This window comes from Suncus etruscus, chromosome 1 (assembly GCF_024139225.1).
Source record: "Suncus etruscus isolate mSunEtr1 chromosome 1, mSunEtr1.pri.cur, whole genome shotgun sequence".
Classification (NCBI taxonomy): Eukaryota; Metazoa; Chordata; class Mammalia; order Eulipotyphla; family Soricidae; genus Suncus; species Suncus etruscus.
The window spans coordinates 85,413,524-85,432,105 of NC_064848.1; the positions used below are offsets into that span (position 1 = coordinate 85,413,524).

The 18,582-nt window shown below is 47.1% G+C and overlaps 1 protein-coding gene across 1 annotated transcript; it reads right to left on the bottom strand.

The window, feature by feature from the left end:
• Positions 1–11,083: 11,083 nt before the first annotated feature.
• LOC126011389 (uncharacterized) lies at positions 11,084–17,076 on the bottom strand. The gene is given in 10 exon segments (XM_049775191.1): positions 11,084–11,312; positions 11,760–11,808; positions 11,811–11,955; positions 11,957–12,767; positions 12,769–13,097; positions 13,100–14,750; positions 14,752–15,774; positions 16,457–16,556; positions 16,636–16,768; positions 16,954–17,076. Coding segments are annotated over 10 exon segments (4,593 nt in total).
• Between the last annotated feature and the right edge of the window lie 1,506 nt (positions 17,077–18,582).

Genomic DNA, 18,582 nt, shown 5'->3' on the forward strand with positions numbered 1-18,582 from the left:
ACATACACTGCTTTTCCCTAATCCCTTTACCCTGTTTTAATCCCCTCTCACATCCGACCCTATTGGCTGACAGAGTCCACACCTTACTCTCCACCTTACTCTCCCCTAATATAAATATCCCTTTCACATCTACAATAAACTGAGTTACTCTCCCACGGTGGCTGGTGCATGCTTCTGTGTGAGTGCTTCTCACTTGAGATCTGAACTACCAGTGAGTTCTACATCTTGGAATCTAACCTTACCAGCTTCATTTACATCAAGAATGTCTTTTTTTGTTTGTTTGTTTGTTTTTGTTTTTGAGTCACACCCCAGGCGCTCAAAGGTTAGTCCTGGCTCTGTGCTCAGAAGTTGCTCGTGGAAGGCATGGGGGACCATATGGGATGCTGGAATTTGAGTCACTGTTGGTCCTGGGTTGGCTGCTTGCAAGACAAACGCCCTACCACTACCACTCTCCTATCTCTCCGGCCCCAAGAGCTTGATGTGGGCCAGAGGGATAGCACAGCAGTAGGGTGTTTGTCTTGCATGCAACTGACCCAAGACAGACCTGGGTTTGATCCCTGGTGTCCATATGGTCCCTCAAGCCAGGAGTGATTTTTGAGTGAAGAACCAGGAGTAACCCCTGAGCATCACCGGGTGTGGCCCCAAAACAAAAACAAAAAAAAGAGTGTCTTGATGTAAGTCACTCTTGTCATCAAGATTTAATTCAGAAGCCAGATGCCTTATGCACTGTCCCCAGCACACATTCCTACACCATTGTTGAAGACTAGGATGCTATTTGGACTTAAAAAAAAAATTTGTGTGTGGTGCCAGAGTGATACAGCAGTAGGGAGTTTGCCTTGCACACGGCTAACCCAGGACAAACCCGGGTTCAGTTCCTGACATCCCATATGATCCCCTGAGCCACCAGGAGTGATTTCTGAGCACAGAGCCAGGAGAAATCTCTGAGTGTCACCGGTATGGCCCCAAAACAAACAAACAAACAAAAATAAACTTTTGTGTTATTTGTTTTGTAGTTTTCATGATTGTAATCTTTGTTGAATCTCTTGTTATGGACATTGGGTTGGACATTGGAGTCTTTGCCCCCCTATATTTTCCCCAAGGGCAAAGGTTATGGATATGACAGAAAATCAGATAGCCACACACTTTCTTCTGATATGAACTTTTGAAAAGATGCCCCATTTTTGGTGAGGCTAAAATGGGTGGGTTTCAACCTTTCATGGCTGATATATTGAGAAAAGAAATGGCCAACCAGGAGAGCTTGTCTGAAGCTTCTATCCAGTGGGTGTGTCCTGGATTGGGATGAATGGCAATGGTGTTGGCAGAGGTGGAAAGAGGGTTGGTGGTGATTTATCACTTTATATAGTCTAGAATTAGTCCTGTCTAAAGAAGTTCAACCCCTCTCCCTTGCCCCTAGCTCCTAATACAGCTCCTCTAAGCCTTGAACTGTGCTTTATGCCAGATAGTCCTTACTAAACACGTGACTTGTGAAGAACCCCTTGAACCAAGTAGTGTCAGGTTGACAACTAGGAGGGGCTGGAGATAAAGGTCAACCCACAGGAACAATTTTCCATGTTTATATAACTGTCTCCCAATGAAAGCACTGGACACCTAGAGCTAGAGTGATAATACAACGGGTAAGGTGCTTGCTTTGTGAGCGATTGATCCTGGTTTGATCTCCAGCATCCTGGGGATTCTTAAGTGATTCAGGAGTAACCCCTGAGCACTACCATGTGTGCCCCCCCAAATAAGACAAAAAGAAAACACTGGACAGAAAAACTTGACTATAATTCTCTAGTAAGAAATGTAATATTGTTGGGACACATAAGCACCCTGCATACAATTACATGGCTGGGGATGTGCAATAGAGGAAGCTTATACCTAGAGCTCTTCAAGATTCTGCTCTGTGTGTTTTATTTTCTTGGGCTATTTTTACTCTGTACTTTTTCACTGTAATAAACTATAATAGTATAATTGCCCTTTTTAAAAAAAATGAATCCTGGGACTGGAGAGATAGCATGCAATATGGTGTTAGCCTTGCACATAGCCTATCCAAAATGGACAGTGGTTCAAATCCTGGCTTCCCATATGGTTTCCCCGAGCCTGCCAGGAGCAATTTCTGAACACTGAACCAGGAGTAACCCCTGAGCACAGCCGGGTGTGACCCCAAACAAAACAAAGCAAAACAAAACAAAAAAAGTGAGTCCCAGGGACTAGAGAGAAGAAATAACAGTCGGGCATTTGCCTTGCATGCAGCTGACCCAGAAAGAACCCAGATTTGATTTCTGGCATCCCATATGGTCCCCTGCCAGGAGTGATTTCTGAGCACAGAACCAGGAGTAACCCCTCAGTGCTGCAGGTAAAGGGTAAAGGAAAGATGAGGAATAGAGTTTTATAAACTTTGCTCTCTGAGAGGCCAGAGGTCACCTATAACATGAAGTTATCTTTACTGGAAAGAAGAGCTACCAATAGAATTTAGGAAAAATAATCCCAACTCCCAAGAAATTTGCCCTCTGGATACATAGGAAGTGAATTATAACAAGGTGTAATAGATCTACAATTATTTGTGGTTATTTGTGGTGTGGTAAATCAAAAACAAAGGAGAGCAGAAGCCAAAAGGAGATACAGAAATTAAGTTAGAAGGTCCTTGCTTTAAATGCAGCTGATACAAGATCAATTCCATACCACACAGAGTTACTGAGCACTCCAACAGTAACACCACTGAGTGTGGTGCTCCAAAAGTAGTTAAGAAAAGTATTGGGATCAAATCCAAGCATGGAGTTTATTTTAAGCTATAGCCACAAGGGCCAAACTGTCACCACAAAGAAAAATTATATATTGCTAAGGAAATTTGAGGAAATTTGTGAAGAGAATGGGGTAAGGCAAGAAGCGAGCTAAGGAAATCATTCCAGCAGGAGAGAAATTTTATTTTTATTTATTTATTTATTGGTTTTTGGGTCACACCCGGTAATGCTCAGGGGTTACTCCTGCTATGCACTCAGAAGTAGCTCCTGGCTTGGGGGACCATATGGGACGCAGGAGGATCGAACCAAGGTCTGTCCTAGGCTAGCGCTGGCAAGGCAAACACCTTACCTCTAGCGCCACCGCGCTGGCCCCTGGGAGGAAAATTTTAAATAAGAAATGAAACATTAGGGGCTGGAGAGATAGCACAGTGGTAGGGCATTCACCTTGCATGAAGCCTACCCAGAACCCATGATTCCCAACATTCCATATGGTCCCTCGAGATTGCCAGGGGTGACCCATGAGGGTTGCTGGGTGTGACCAAAAAAAAAAAGGAAAAAAGAAATGAAACAATGGAGCCCAGAGAGATAATACAATAGGTAGGGTAATTGCCTTGTATGCAGCTGACCTGGATTTGATCCATGGCATATTATATGGTCTCCCTTGTACCACCAGGAGTGATTCCTGAGCACAGAGTCAGGACTAATCCCTGAACAAAACCAGGTGTGGCCCAAACCACCATCCCCCAAAAATGAAACACTTGTGAGTTGGAGAGATGTACAGTGGGTAAGGCATTTGCCCTGCATCTAACTTTGGCTAACCTAAGTAAGATCTCCAGTATTCCACCTGGCCTCCAGAAACAAAACAAAACAAAAGAGATGAAACATTCTGAAAAGCATGTAAGATGGTATAGACACTATATAAAAACAGCCCTTTAAAAGGTAAACATAGGGGCCGGAGAGATAGCACAGCAGTGTTTGTCTTGCAAGCAGAAGATCCAGGACCTAAGGTGGTTGGTTCGAATTCCGGCATCCCTTATGGTCCCCCGTGCCTGCCAGGAGCTATTTCTGAGCAGATAGCCAGGAGTAAACCCTGAGCGCCACCGGGTGTGGCCCAAAAACCAAAAACCAAAAACCAAAAAAAAAAAAAAAAAGGTAAACATAGCATTGATATATGGTTATTTTTTTTTTTTTTTTTTTTTTTTGGTTTTTGGGCCACACCCTGTGACGCTCAGGGGTTACTCCTGGCTATGCACTCAGAAGTTGCTCCTGGCTTCTTGGGGGACCATATGGGACGCCGGGGATCGAACCGCGGTCCGTCCTAGGCTAGCGCAGGCAAGGCAGGCACCTTACCTCCAGCGCCACCGCCCGGCCCCGATATATGGTTATTTTTATTTTGGCGGGGAGGGGGGGAGTCCACACCCTGTAGTGCTCAGGGATTACTCATGGCTTTGTGCTCAGAAATCACTCCCTGAGGACCATGTGGGATGCTAGGCTTTGAACCCAGGTCAGCAATGTGCAAGGCAAATGCCCTCCCTGTTGCGCTATCGCTTCAGACCCTACCATATGGCTATATAATTCAATTCCTGAATCTATACCCCCATGAGGAATGAAAACATACATTTACTCAGAAACTTTATATATATATATATATATATATATATATATATATATATATATATATATATATATATATATATTGGTTTTGGGGCCACACCCAGTAACGCTCAGGGGTTACTCCTGGCTATGTGCTCAGAAGTTGCTCCTGGCTTGGGGGACCATATGGGACACCGGGGGATCGAAACGAGGTCCATCCAAGGCTAGCATAGGCAAGGCAAGCACCTTACCTTTAGCGCCACTGCCCGGCCCCAACTTTTTATATTTTTAATTCATTTTTATTTTGTTTTGTTTGAGGGCCCTGCAGAATCCAGGACCATGAACCATGAACTGAGTTTATGGTCCTGGGTTCAATGCCCTACCTGCTGTACTATTGCTCTGATTCCAAATGAAAATGCTTTTAACAACAGCATCACACTGGCCAAAAGGTCTAACAAACCTGATTAGTCATCAGTGGATGAATTGATAAGTTGTGGGATGTACATTCACTAGAATGTTATTCATCTGTAAAACTGCTTTTATATAATATAAGTTGGATGCACCTAAAAAAATTATACTGGGACAGGCCCAAACACAAACTGACACGCCAACCATTATATCAGTGACAGAATTTAGATACCCCCCACAAAAATCCACATATTACCATATTTTTCGCTCTCTAAGATGCACCTGACCATAAGACACACATAGTTTATATATACATATATATGTACCTGACCATAAGACGCACATAGTTTATATATACATATATATGTATATATGTATGTATGTATATACATATATATAAGACGCACATAGTTTATATATACATATATATGTATATATGTATGCATGTGTATATATATATATATATATATATATATATATATATATATATTGGTTTTGGGGCCACACCCAGTAACGCTCAGGGGTTACTCCTGGCTATGTGCTCAGAAGTTGCTCCTGGCTTGGGGGACCATATGGGACACCGGGGGATCGAACCGAGGTCCGTCCAAGGCTAGCGTAGGCAAGGCAAGCACCTTACCTTTAGCGCCACTGCCCGGCCCCAACTTTTTATATTTTTAATTCATTTTTATTTTGTTTTGTTTGAGGGCCCTGCAGAATCCAGGACCATGAACCATGAACTGAGTTTATGGTCCTGGGTTCAATGCCCTACCTGCTGTACTATTGCTCTGACTCCAAATGAAAATGCTTTTAACAACAGCATCACACTGGCCAAAAGGTCTAACAAACCTGAATAGCCATCAGTGGATGAATTGATAAGTTGTGGGATGTACATTCACTAGAATGTTATTCATCTGTAAAACTGCTTTTATATAATATAAGTTGGATGCACCTAAAAAAATTATACTGGGACAGGCCCAAACACAAACTGACACGCCAACCATTATATCAGTGACAGAATTTAGATACCCCCCACAAAAATCCACATATTACCATATTTTTCGCTCTCTAAGATGCACCTGACCATAAGACGCACATAGTTTATATATACATATATATGTACCTGACCATAAGACACACATAGTTTATATATACATATATATGTATATATGTATGTATGTATATACATATATATAAGACGCACATAGTTTATATATACATATATATGTATATATGTATGCATGTATATATATATATATATATTGGTTTTGGGGCCACACCTGGCAATGCTCAGGGGTTACTCCTGGCTCTGTACTCAGAAATCGCTCCTGGCAGGCAGAGGGGAACCATATGGGATGCCGAGATTTGAACCAACATCTGTCCTGGATCAGCTGCATGCAAGGCAAATGCCCTACTACAGTGCTATATCTCCAGCCCCGCACACATAGTTTTTAGATGCTCTCCTCCCCTGTACTTAGGCTTCAACTCCAGGTGGCATTCGCTCCATATGATGCATCTTTGGGGAGAAAAAAAAATGTGTCTTAAGGTACAAAAAATAAAGTATATGATTCCTTTAATGTGGTATATCCAGAACAATAAAATTTCATAGAAATACAAAGAACATTGTGAACATTTTTATGAATGGGGCAGGGGTTGGGAGACAGGGAGATAAGGATCCGTTACTTGATAGGTACCTGATGTTTTTTAAAGGAAGTTTTAAAATGAGTGGCTTCACAACACTATGAATAAGCTATACACTATGAATTGTTACTTAAATACTATGTGAATGTTACCTCAATAAAATTGTTTTAATGTGATGAGTGAAGAGATCATGGATGAAGCCAAGACTCTGAACAAAAGTCTAAGTAAGTGAAGGATACCTGGGAGACTGAGCATGTCCATGGGAGTCAAGAAAGGCTCATTAAAAGGTTGCTTTGTTCTATTTGTAAAGAATCTTTAAAGCGGGCCCGGAGAGATAGCACAGCGGCGTTTGCCTTGCAAGCAGCTGATCCAGGACCAAAGGTGGTTGGTTCGAATCCCGGTGTCCCATATGGTCCCCCGTGCTTGCCAGGAGTTATTTCTGAGCAGACAGCCAGGAGTAATCCCTAAGCTCCACAGGGTGTGGCCCAAAAACCGAAAAAAAAAAATCTTTAAAGCAAATATGAGGTGAAGAGATAGTATACGGATTAAAGCACTTGCTTGCACCTGGCTGACCCTAGTTTGATCCCTGGGACCACTAAAGCTCTTCTGAACCCATCAGGAATAATTCCTGAGCACCACCAATTGGTGCCCTCACCCCCATGACAGTAAGAAACCTGATCTCAAAAGACTTGGGCCACTGGCCATACAAATTAACAGGCATAGAAACCAAAGATAAGGGGCAGAGCGATAGCACAACAGGAAGGGTGTTTGCCTTGCACGAAGCTGACTTGGATTCGGTCACCACATCCCATAGGATTCCCTGAGCCTGCCAGGAGTAATTTCTGAGAACAAAACCCTTGAGTACAGCAGTTTGTGGCCCCAAACAAACAAAATTAAAGAGCAGGGAGCCGGAGAGATAGCCTGTAGATAGGACATTTGCCTTGCATGCAGAAGGACGGTGGTTAGAATCCTGGCATCTCATATGGTCCCCCAAGCCTGCCAGGAGTGAAGAGCCAGGAGTAACCCCTGAGTGCTACCAGGTGTTGACCCAAAAAACAAAACAAAACAAAAAAAGAACAGACCAGACCAGAGAAATATTGTAAGAGTTAAAGTACTTGCCTTACAGGCAGCTGACCCTAGTTTAATCCCCAGCACTCCTATATGATTCCCCACTCAAATACCACTACACTAATTAGCAGAGAGTCATGAATAACCCTGAAACACCACTCACTGGATGTGTCCCAATCCGTCCTCCCTATACAAAGAAGAGAATTGAGAAAGACCCCTTACTTCAACCCCTGACTTAGTCTTCAAAGCCAGAAAAAGATGTAGATGAAACAACCCAAGGGCCAGAGAAGCATGTTTCTGGTAGTCCCTGACAGGGAACCCAGAGCAAATGAGACTCTAAGCTCACTGGTGGCCTGAAGAACAGCGCGACCAAACCCAGTCTAGCCACTCACCAGGCAGAGACCGACATTGGAGACAACAGGTGGTATGAGAAAAACAGGTTTATGCAGGTCCTAGGAACCTGAGAACAGGGAGGATTTGTCCTGAAAAATCATGTTACTCTTGATGCATGGTTGGGTTTTCCCAAGGGCTGATGGAGGAAGGAGGCAAAAGCAAAAAATGGTGGATGGGAGGAGGGGTCAGTCCTGTTCCAGGTCGTGCCAGTGATTAATCCCAGTGATTAAGGAAGTCACAGGAGGAGTAGACTGTCTAGCCCTTGGTCTACAGGTGGCGCCATTGCGCCAAGCCAGCCTTCAAGGGTAACACACTCATCCGTGTCCTCTCAGTGTCCTCAGCAGTGGTTGGATCCATGCCTGCCCAAATACAGGATAGAAGGGGGGGTGGGGGTGGGGGGAGATGTTGGGCCATACCCGGAAGTGTGGATGTGGATTATTCAGGCTTTATTCCTTCAGGAATCACTCCTGGCAGACTCAGGATATCATATGGGATGCCAGGAATCAAACCTAGGTTGGCTGTATACAAGGCAAGCACCCTATCCATTGTACTATCACTCCGGCCCCAGTGTTTTATTTGGTTCTTGGGCCACACTGAAGGACCCCCGCAGGGAGACCCTCTCTCTAGCCTCAGGATCTGCGCCGCACCCAAAGAGACTCAGAGACCGAACTTGCTGCAATCACACGAGGATTTATTCGAGCAGAGAATCACACCAGCATGCTGGGACCAAATCTCATACCTCAGAGTTGAGTAGAGGAGATTCGGCCCCGTTCCAGAATTTAGCAAAGCTTTTATAGGGCAAGAACCATACATATCATAAAAAACATACATGTCAGGAAGGAGGTATTTTTCTTTTTTTTTTGGTTTTTTGGGCCACACCCGGTGACGCTCAGAGGGTTACTCCTGGCTATGCGCTCAGAAAGTCCGCTCCTGGCTTGGGGGACCATATGGGACGCCGGGGGATCGAACCGCGGTCCGTCCTAGGCTAGCGCAGGCAAGGCAGGCACCTTACCTCTAGCGCCACCGCCAGGCCCCTAGAGGTATTTTTCTTATCTTACGCCATAGAAGTAGTTACGTGTCAGAGTCCAGGAAGGAGGTAGCTTGTTTATCATGTGCAACAGATGGGGTTGTGTCCTGCCCCTGGGGGCATGTGCGTATCTATGCCCTTCCCCTGACGACATGTGCGTACCTAAAGTGGGTTAGGGGCTTTCCAAGAATTGTTGCCCAGATCTGGCTATCTGGCATTCATTTGGTCAGTTCAAAGGGAGGGGGGAGGTGGGGAGTTCTCATTCAAAGGGTGGGGAGGTGGGGAGTTCTCATTCTACTTGTAATTTTCCAGTCCTTACTTTCATTTCACACTCTTTCATTCCCCACTTTTTTTTTTTTTTTTGCATAGCTCTAATCTTAGAGCGACCCTTCATCCTGCTGTAAGGTATGGTATTGTTGTCTGAAGAACCATTACATGGACTGTATCTATTCTTTGTTTTACAAAACTAACTAACTTATTTAAAATGCAAGGACCGAAAGTAAGCAGGAGGAATAGAATTATCAGAGGTCCTGTCAAGGTGGAGATGAGGGTTGTAAACCAAGGGGACTTGTTAAACCATCCCTCAAACCAGCCTTGATGGGAGTCCCTTTCTTTTTGGCATTTGTCCAATCTTTCTCTTAATTTTGCCATGGAGTCTCTGATGACTCCGGAGTGATCTGCATAAAAACAACATTCCTCTTTCAAGGCTGCACACAGCCCTTCTTCCTTTAAAAACAAGATATCTAGACTCCTTCTATTTTGGAGGACTACCTCTGATAGAGATGTGAGAGATTCTTCGAGCTTAGTGATGGACTGCTCTATTATTCCTAAGTCTGCATCCATGGCAGCACGTAGCTCGTTGTAGTAGTGGGGCATTTGCACTAGAGCGGAGGTCCCAGTTCCTATCCCTGCTGCGACTCCCAAGCCTAGAAGGACTGCCAGGGTAATGGTTAGAGGTTCCCTCTTCCAGCGGGTTCTCCTGTCAAACTCATCTACAAAAGACTCACTATCATGATACAAGAGTCGGGGGACTAGCTGAACTAAAATACAGTAATCCTGAGATTCGTTGAATACGCTGGTGGAGATACATGGGGTGAGTCCTGTGTTACAGGCCCAGACCGTGTCTGGAGGGGGGGACGAGGTATCGGTCCCAATTGAAAGATGATTGTAGGATTGAGTTGCAAAGGTGCTGTCTTTCGGGGGAACTGTACCCAAACAGAGGCCTTGCCCGAACACAGCAGCTAAGGTTAGCTTTCTGCTCCCTCCCCAGGCGCATACAGAGGAACTTTCACTTTCGTTGAAGGTCCTGTTCTGAGCAATCCCCTCATAGTAAGGGGGGCCTGAGGCATAGCAGAGCCAACAGGATCGGGTGATATCAGGATTAGTTCGGTTGAGTACCAAAAAGGCTCCTTCTACTAAGCTTAAAAGGCGGTTCTCCTTCCCGGGGGGGGGGGGGTGGCAGGGGTGTCTCCAGGTGCGTGGGTTACTGGGTCCGAGTCTAGCGGCTTTAAGGAAGCAGGAGTAACAGGGACTAGTGTAGGCTTAGGTTTGGGTAAAGGCTGGGTGTCCGTTAGGATGGGGTTGGGCCCTACCGGTTGAGAGGGAGGATTTTGAATTTTTAGTCTAAGTTTGAACGTGAACCCTGGATCGGTTCCAGAGACATAAAATCTAAGGCCCCACTGTTTCCCTTTTATCCAGCCGCTTTTCCCCCCCTCCCTTTCTGTGTGAAGGTGATGTTCAGGGTGTCACCCTTACTGCCTCTAGTTACTGTAATAACGTCCCAGCTAATGAGGGGTTCCAATAAGTAGTGCCGGTGGTTTCACATCCCCATGCTTTACAAAAGAAACTCTATTCCCCCACACTGGCGACCCTCCTTCTTAGACTGTTTTTACCTAGGACAGACATAGAACGTTGCCTGTCGCAACTTTCTCTGCTTGGCCAAGGTACTGCACCCTGGCAAGTCTGCCACGTACTGGCCTCCAGTATACACCCCCTGTGTGAGAGCCCATTTCTGAAAGACGATTTTTTCCTGGGGAACAGTTTCAGATGACTCTTCAGGGATGTCCCATGCCTCTACACCAGCAATGAGGGTGCAAACCTCTGGGTGTAGGGGTGGCCACCAAGTATATGGGGGGGGGCTACCTTGGAAGTGCTCCACACAATGTCCCCAGCTTGGGAAATGACTTCCCAGGTCAGAGTCATAGGAGCGTGGGGATTACCGTGCTGGGCAGGGGTGATGGCGTAGGTGAAGCGTAAGAGGATTATCAGTTGTCTCCACATTCCATTCATCATCAAGCTCTCCGGGAGGGGCTTTCTTTGCGTGTGACTCGTGGACCCAGGCAGCAATCCCATCTACTTTCACAGCTGTTGGGGTGGTCAACAGTACCAGGTAGGGTCCCTTCCACCTGGGCTCGATGTCTCCTGACCAAGACCAGGTCGCCGACCTGGATCCCGTGGGGTACGGCAGGAGTCCCAGGTGAGTAGGCTTCCTTAATCTGGTCCCAAATCTGGGTGCGGACAGCCTCTAGAGCTTTAAGGTGAACAAACAAAGCAGAGGGTGAATGGGAATCTAAGGCGGGGTTCAATACCCCGTCTGGTCTGGCCAAAGGGGGAGGTCCCCCAAAAAGGATCTCATAGGGAGTAAGCCCGAAACGTCCGGGTGTGTTTCAGGCTCTGAGGAGCACAAAGGGAAGGAGGGCCACCCAGTCTTTCCCGCCAGTCTTAATAGCCAATTTAGTGAGGGTCTCTTTTAGAGTCCTATTCATTCTCTCTACCTGTCCTGAACTCTGGGGTCTATAAGCACAATGCAATTTCCAATTGGTCCCCAGTTGTTTGGCCAGTCCCTGACTTACCTGGGCGACAAATGCGGGCCCGTTTTCAGAGCCGATTACCTTGGGGTATCCCAAGCTGGGGCAGAATTTCTTCTAGAATTTTCTTTGTGACTATCTGGGCGGTTTCGGACTTTGTAGGGAAAGCTTCAATCCATCCTGAAAAGGTGTCTATGAAAACTAAAAGATACTTATTGCCATATTTACCAGGTATGATCTCTGTGAAATCTACTTCCCAGAAGACTCCTGGTCTGTCTCCCCCGCAGCCATTTTCCTGGTTCTACAAGCAGGTGGTGGGCATTTGTTAAAGCACAGGCTTCACAAGACTGAGTTACTTGTTCTGTTATAGTCTGTAGTTTGAGTATGTGATAATTGGAAGCTTTCACCAGTTCGCACAATTTCTTTCTTCCTAAGTGTGTCAGGTGGTGAATATTTTTTACATAGGATTTACCTTCTTAATAAGGTAAAATGCTCTTGTTATCTTTATTTTTTGCAATCCCGTGGCAGTCAAATCCGCTGGATAATCCTTTTTCTTTTAGGCTTTCAATTTCCTCACAGTCCTTTGGTGTGTAGTTTAGACTGAAATTATCTTCCTTTGGTGGAGGGTTTTCTTGTCGCACACATAAGGCGCAGGAGACAGTTCCTTGTGCAGCTATCTTAGCAGTGTGATCTGCCATTCTGTTCCCGGTTGCCACGGAGTCAATTCCTTTTTGATGTCCAGGACAATGAATAATAGCTACTTTCTTCGGCAAATGTATGGCTTCTAAGAGAGCAAGGATCTCTTCCTTGTTTTTAATTTCTTTTCCAGCGGATGTGAGGAGCCCTCTTTGTTTGTAGATTGCTCCGTGAATGTGAGCGGTGGAAAACGCATATCTGCTGTCAGTGTAGATGTTAATAATTTTGCCTTCTGCCAGCTCAAGGGCTTTTGTCAGGGCTTGCAGTTCAGCTTTCTGCACCAAAGTTCCTTCAGGAAGGCTGCTAGCCCATATTACTTGCTTTCTGTCCACTACGGCTGCTCCGGATTTCCTTTTTCCATCCACTATAAAGCTACTACCATCTGTGTACCAGTTCGGTGCCCCCCTGCCAGGGCAGATCTGTCAAGTCTCTCCGGGTCCCAGTTTCCTCAGCTAAGATGTCCGTACACGAGTGTACTGGCTGGGATCCGTCTGCCTCTGGGAGCAGGGTGGCGGGGATGAGGATGGCAGGTGGCCCGAAGGTTATGCGGTCGTTTAGCAAGAGACTCTGGTAGTGTGTCATTCGGGCATTGGTTAACCAACGGTCAGGGGGCTGCCTGACTATACTCTCTAATGTGTGGGGAGCGACTATAACAACATGCTGCCCCAGAGTAAGTTTGTCAGCGTCTTTTACCAGGAGGGCAACCGCCGCTATTACCTTTAGACATTACCTTTAGGCAATCCGCTTGCCACTGGGTCAAGTTTCTTTGATAAGTAGGCTACCAGTCTTTTCCATGGTCCCAAGGTCTGGGCTAGCACTCCTCGAGCCACTCCTGCACATTCGTCCACGTACAGGGTAAATGGTTTAGTTAGATCCGGCAGAGCCAGGGCCGGTGCTGTGAGTAAAGCAGTCTTGATTTTTTTCAAAAGCTTCTTGATGCTTTTGTATCCAAGCAAAGGGAGCTCGGTCCTGTGTAGTGGATACAGGGGAGCGGCTAGAGAGGCGAACCTGGGTATCCAAAGTCTACAGAAACTGGCTGTCCCCAGAAATTCCTGTACCTGCCGTGGAGTCTTGGGGACGGGAATGGTGACCACAGTCTTTTTCCTGGCTTCTGTGAGCCACCTCTTGCCGCTTTTCAGGACATACCCTAGGTATGTCACTTTGGTGTGGCACAACTGAGCTTTCTTGGCCAACACCCGGTAGCCCAACTCACCCAATTCCTTTAGGAGTTCTCTGGTTCCTTCTTCGCATGTTTCCTTGGTGGAGGCTGCGAGTAACACGTCATCAACATACTGAAGAAGGGAGATTTGGGGGTTCCAGGTCCTGAAAGGGGCCAGGTCTCTATGGAGCGCCTCGTCGAAAAGCATGGGGGAGTTCTTAAATCCTTGGGGCAATCTAGTCCATGTTAGTTGCCCAGTGTGTCCCCCTTCTGGATCTCTACACTCAAAAGCAAACATCAGCTGGCTGCTGGGGTATAATTGGAGACAGAAGAAAGCATCTTTTAAGTCTAGCACTGTGTACCAAACCCGCTCTGGTGGGAGAGAGCTCAGTAGATTGTAAGGGTTAGGCACAGTAGGGTGCAGATCCTGGACCCTTTTATTGACTTCCCTTAAGTCTTGTACTGGCCGGTAGTCACCGGTGTCAGGTTTCTTCACTGGCAGCAAGGGCGTGTTCCAGGGAGATCGGCAGGGTACTAGAACTCCTTGCTGCATCAGTCTCTGGATGCGGGGACGAATGCCTTCCCTTGCTTCTCTATTCATGGGATATTGTTTTACCGAGATAGGTGAGGTGTGCGCTTTGAGTTCCACCACTATTGGGGGTACTTGTTTAGCCTTGCCGATTCCTGCCTGTTCAGCCCAGACCTCAGGGAACTGGGTAAGCCACTCTGAAGCAATTGCCTCTCCAGGCTTCATTTCGTGGAGTCAATATTCCTCCTCGATTTCAACTACCAGACAAGTCACAGGGGCTTCCCCCCAAGTCACTTTGGGTCCCTCAGGGGTAAACTGAACTTGTGCTTTTAATTTGGTCAACAAATCTCTTCCTAAGAGAGGCGCAGGGCACTCAGGGATGACCAGAAAGGAGTGAGTTACTTGGCCCTTCCCAATGTCCAATTTCCTTTCAGTAGTCCAGGGGTAGAATTTGCTGCCCGTGGCCCCCACAACCATAGTCTTTTTCATTCCTAATTGTCCTAAGGACCTGGTCAATACTGAATGTTCAGCTCCTGTGTCCACCAGGAAGTTGATGGGTGTCCCCTCTACTGAAAGTGTTACCCTGGGCTCGGGGAGGGGGACGGAGCCCTGTCCCCCCTAATCATTGAAAGTCAGGACCTTGGTCTTCCTGGGTTGCTTCTTCGGGCACTCCCTGGTCTTTTTCGAGCGGACGGTCTTGGCTTCTCGGGATTCTTCTTGCCCTGTCACCCAGGTGCCCTGTCTGCCTTTTTCTTTCTCTTTCTGCTATACTATCCCCTACCACTGCGGCCAATATTCTAGTTAAATTTCTCTCCTGCCGGCGATCACGCCAGTTCTCTCTGTCCTCCATCTCTTTCTTTTCTCTTTCCTTCTTCTCCTCCTCTGTCTCTCTCCTGTGAAACACGTTCTCTGCTTCCTTCACTAAGTCTCCCAACGAATAATCCTGAAGCCCCTCTAGACTCTGTAGCTTACGTTTTATGTTTGAGGCTGACTGTCCAATGAAGGCCATTGCTACAGCTGCCTGCTGCCCCTCTGAAGCTGGATCAAAAGGGGTATACCTCCTATAAGCCTCCATTAGGCATTCTAGGAAGACCGAGGGCGGCTCAGCTGGACCCTGGATAACCTCTCTTACCTTAGCCAAATTGGTGGGGTGCCTTGCGGCTCCCTTGAGACCTGCCACTAGAGCCCAGCGGTAGACTGTGAGACGCTCCCTACCTTTCGCTGTATTGAAGTCCCAAGATGGCCTGGTCAGTGGAAACCCTTCATCTATGAGGTTAGGGAGATTGGTGGGAGTGCCATCTGCCCTTGGGACATTTTTTCTGGCTTCTAGGACGACTCTTTCTCTTTCCTCCATTGTGAAGAGGACCTGGAGCAATTGTTGACAGTCATCCCAGGTGGGCTGGTGAGAGAACATAAGGGACTCAAGGAGTCCCGTCAGGGCAGAGGGATTATCTGAAAAAGAGGGGTGCATAGTCTTCCAATTATAGAGATCTGCTGAGGAAAAAGGCCAATACTGTAAAGGGGGGGAGCTGGTCGTCTCCTGGCGGGGGCCCCATTGCCCAGAGGGGGAGGGCAAGGGACCGTGGTTCAGAGGGGCGATCAGTTTCTGGACTGCAGCCCTTCTGGCTCCGGGTTCCCCCGGCTGGTCCTGGTTCGAGCGGACCAGCCACCAAGGGTTGCCCCACAGCAACGTGTGGCTCATTTGGTCGTGCCGGCTGGGGAGAGGATTGAGGTTGGGAGTACGGAGGAGGAGAGAAGTCAAGAAGGAGATCGCTGTCTATCTCAGGGTAGGGGGCGGGGGAGCTGAAGGTCGCAAGGAGGTAGGCAGTTTGGGCTCGGAATCTGAGGCTACTGCTATTGTAGTGGAGGTTGGCTCAGGACGGCCCGAGATCCAAGGCTTGACCCATGCTGGTGGGTTTTGGACGAGGTCTTGCCAGACGAGAATGTAGGAGATTTGGTCCGGGTGTCCCCCTTCGGACTAAAAAATGACCTTCTTTACTGCGGAAATAGGAGAAAGGTTAAAGATACCTTCTGGCGGCCAGCCAACCCCAAAGGTCGGCCACTCGGAGGTGCAGAAGGTCTGCCAGGGGCCCTTCTGTACCCCAACAGATAGATTGTGAGCCCTAGCTTTGACATCAGTCCAGTGGTTGAGGGTAAGAGTCAGGGGAGTCGTCACTGTTTGTCCCATCTTAGTCCTAATTTCAAGAAAAACCGACACAGAAGTAACAATTAAAAGAAAGATGAACCAGAACAAGCGCCGTTTGTGCGTTGCCCAGAGGCACTTGAGGGAGTCAGATGACCAGGGCCTCTGCCACCAGCCTAGCCCAATGAGGAAGCTGCTCTCCTCGAGACTCTTCAGACAGGGGTACACCAGGCCTCCCTGGTCCTCCCCTCTACCTCCTGGGACGTCTCCCAGGGTGATCAGACGGTGGACCCCCGGACACGTCTATCCTTATCCACGAAACCTCAGACTCGCTGAGCATCCGTAAAACTAAAACTGCGATCACACCAATACAGCCAGAAGCACAACAGTAAACGCAAACCAGACTAGAGCAGACACAGACACAAAAGCTCACCTCCAAGTGGGTCTGGGGTCTCTGGGTGGTCGCAAGAATCCCGGAAGAGCCCCCAAATGAAGGACCCCCGCAGGGAGACCCTCTCTCTAGCCTCAGGATCTGCGCGCACCCAAAGAGACTCAGACCGAACTTGCTGCAATCACACGAGGATTTATTCGAGAGAATCACACCAGCATGCTGGGACCAAATCTCATACCTCAGAGTTGAGTAGAGGAGATTCGGCCCCATTCCAGAATTTAGCAAAGCTTTTATAGGGCAAGAACCATACATATCATAAAAAACATACATGTCAGGGAGGAGGTATTTTTCTTATCTTACGCCATAGAAGAAGTTAAGCGTCAGAGTCCAGGAAGGAGGTAGCTTGTTTATCATGTGCAACACATGGGGTTGTGTCCTGCCCCTGGGGGCATGTGCGTTTCTATGCCCTTCCCCTGACGACATGTGCGTATCTAAAGTGGGTTAGGGGCTTTCCAAGATTTGTTGCCCAGATCTGGCTATCTGGCATTTGGTCAGTTCAAAGGGTGGGGAGGTGGGGAGTTCTCATTCTACTTGTAATTTTCCAGTCCTTACTTTCATTTCACACTCTCTCAACACCCAGCAGAGCTCAGGGTTTATGCCTAGCTCTATGCTCAGAACTCAGTCCTAGCAGGGCTTGGGGGACTAAAGATGAAGTGACAAAGATCAAACTGGCTTCAGCTGTGTGCAAGGCAAGCATTCTACCTGCTATTATATCTCCCCAACCCAAAATACATAATTGAAAAAATCTATTTATAGGGACAACTCCCAGTGGGGCTTTGTGGGGACCCAGAGCCATTCTCTTGATGCTCAGCCCTACTGTGTGAGCTCAGCTAGTAGACCTTCAGACCCAGCAGTACTCGGGACCTGCAGGGATATACGTGGAGGTATTGTGGGATGCGAAGGGAAGGCAGAGTTGTGGCTAGGACATGATTAAAGGCTACCTCCCTGTCCATCTCAAATCTCTATTCCTACCTAGTCCTCAGTCCAAAACTGAAGTTTTGGGTGACAAAAGCAGTAATGATCCCTGAGCAGGAAACTCTAACTACTTTTCTCAAAGGAAGAGGTGTTGGGATTACACCTGGCATTGTTCAGAGACTTCTTCTGGCTCTGTGTTCATGGGTCACCCTTGGTGATGTTCAGGAAACTACAGACAGTGCAAGAGATTGAAGCTGGGTCAGCCACCTGTGAGACAAGCTCTTCAGCCCCTGTACCACCTCTCTGGCTCTCTCTAACCAACATCAAACCTTTATGAAAAATCTCTAAGGGCCTGGTGCAGCTGGATTGTGCCTTCATCTTTCAGGGAACATTGGGAGTGAATAAAAACCAACCTGTTTGTGTGTGTGTGTGTGTGTGTGTGTGTGTGTCTGTGTGTCTGTGAGAGAGAGAGAGACCACCTCTCCCTGGACCTATATTACCTTCTACAAGAGGAAACAGGCTGAGGGCAAGAACCCATTGGACTAGTTTTGCTGCCAGGCAAGCTGAATTAGCACAATGACCTGACCTACCATCTCTTCCACACAAGTTTGAGTAAAAAAGCAAAGACAAATTGAGAGGGGAAAAAAAGGCCACAGAGGGCAAGAAAGGGCAGAAGGGATGGTACAACCAACTGTGTCACCTCTAGTCAGTACAAAAACAACAAAGGGAAGGGAAACAGGAATACAAGGTTATGCAATGAGAGAAGATCCAGATTACATCACTGCTTCAAGGAAGTTCAGGGCATGGAATGGTCATGGCTCTAAGCTGTTGGAAGGTGTCCCAAGAGGTGAAGCCTGTCCAGCCTGGCTTGGGGACCTAAGACTGCCATGAGAAGCCAGTTGTGTGGCTTGCTGGGGGCACTTTTTGATCAAGCAACAGAAGATGATCTGGACCAAAGACTGAGAAAATAATAGAGTTCTTCTGTTCCAGTATCTTTGTTTTATTTTTGTTGTT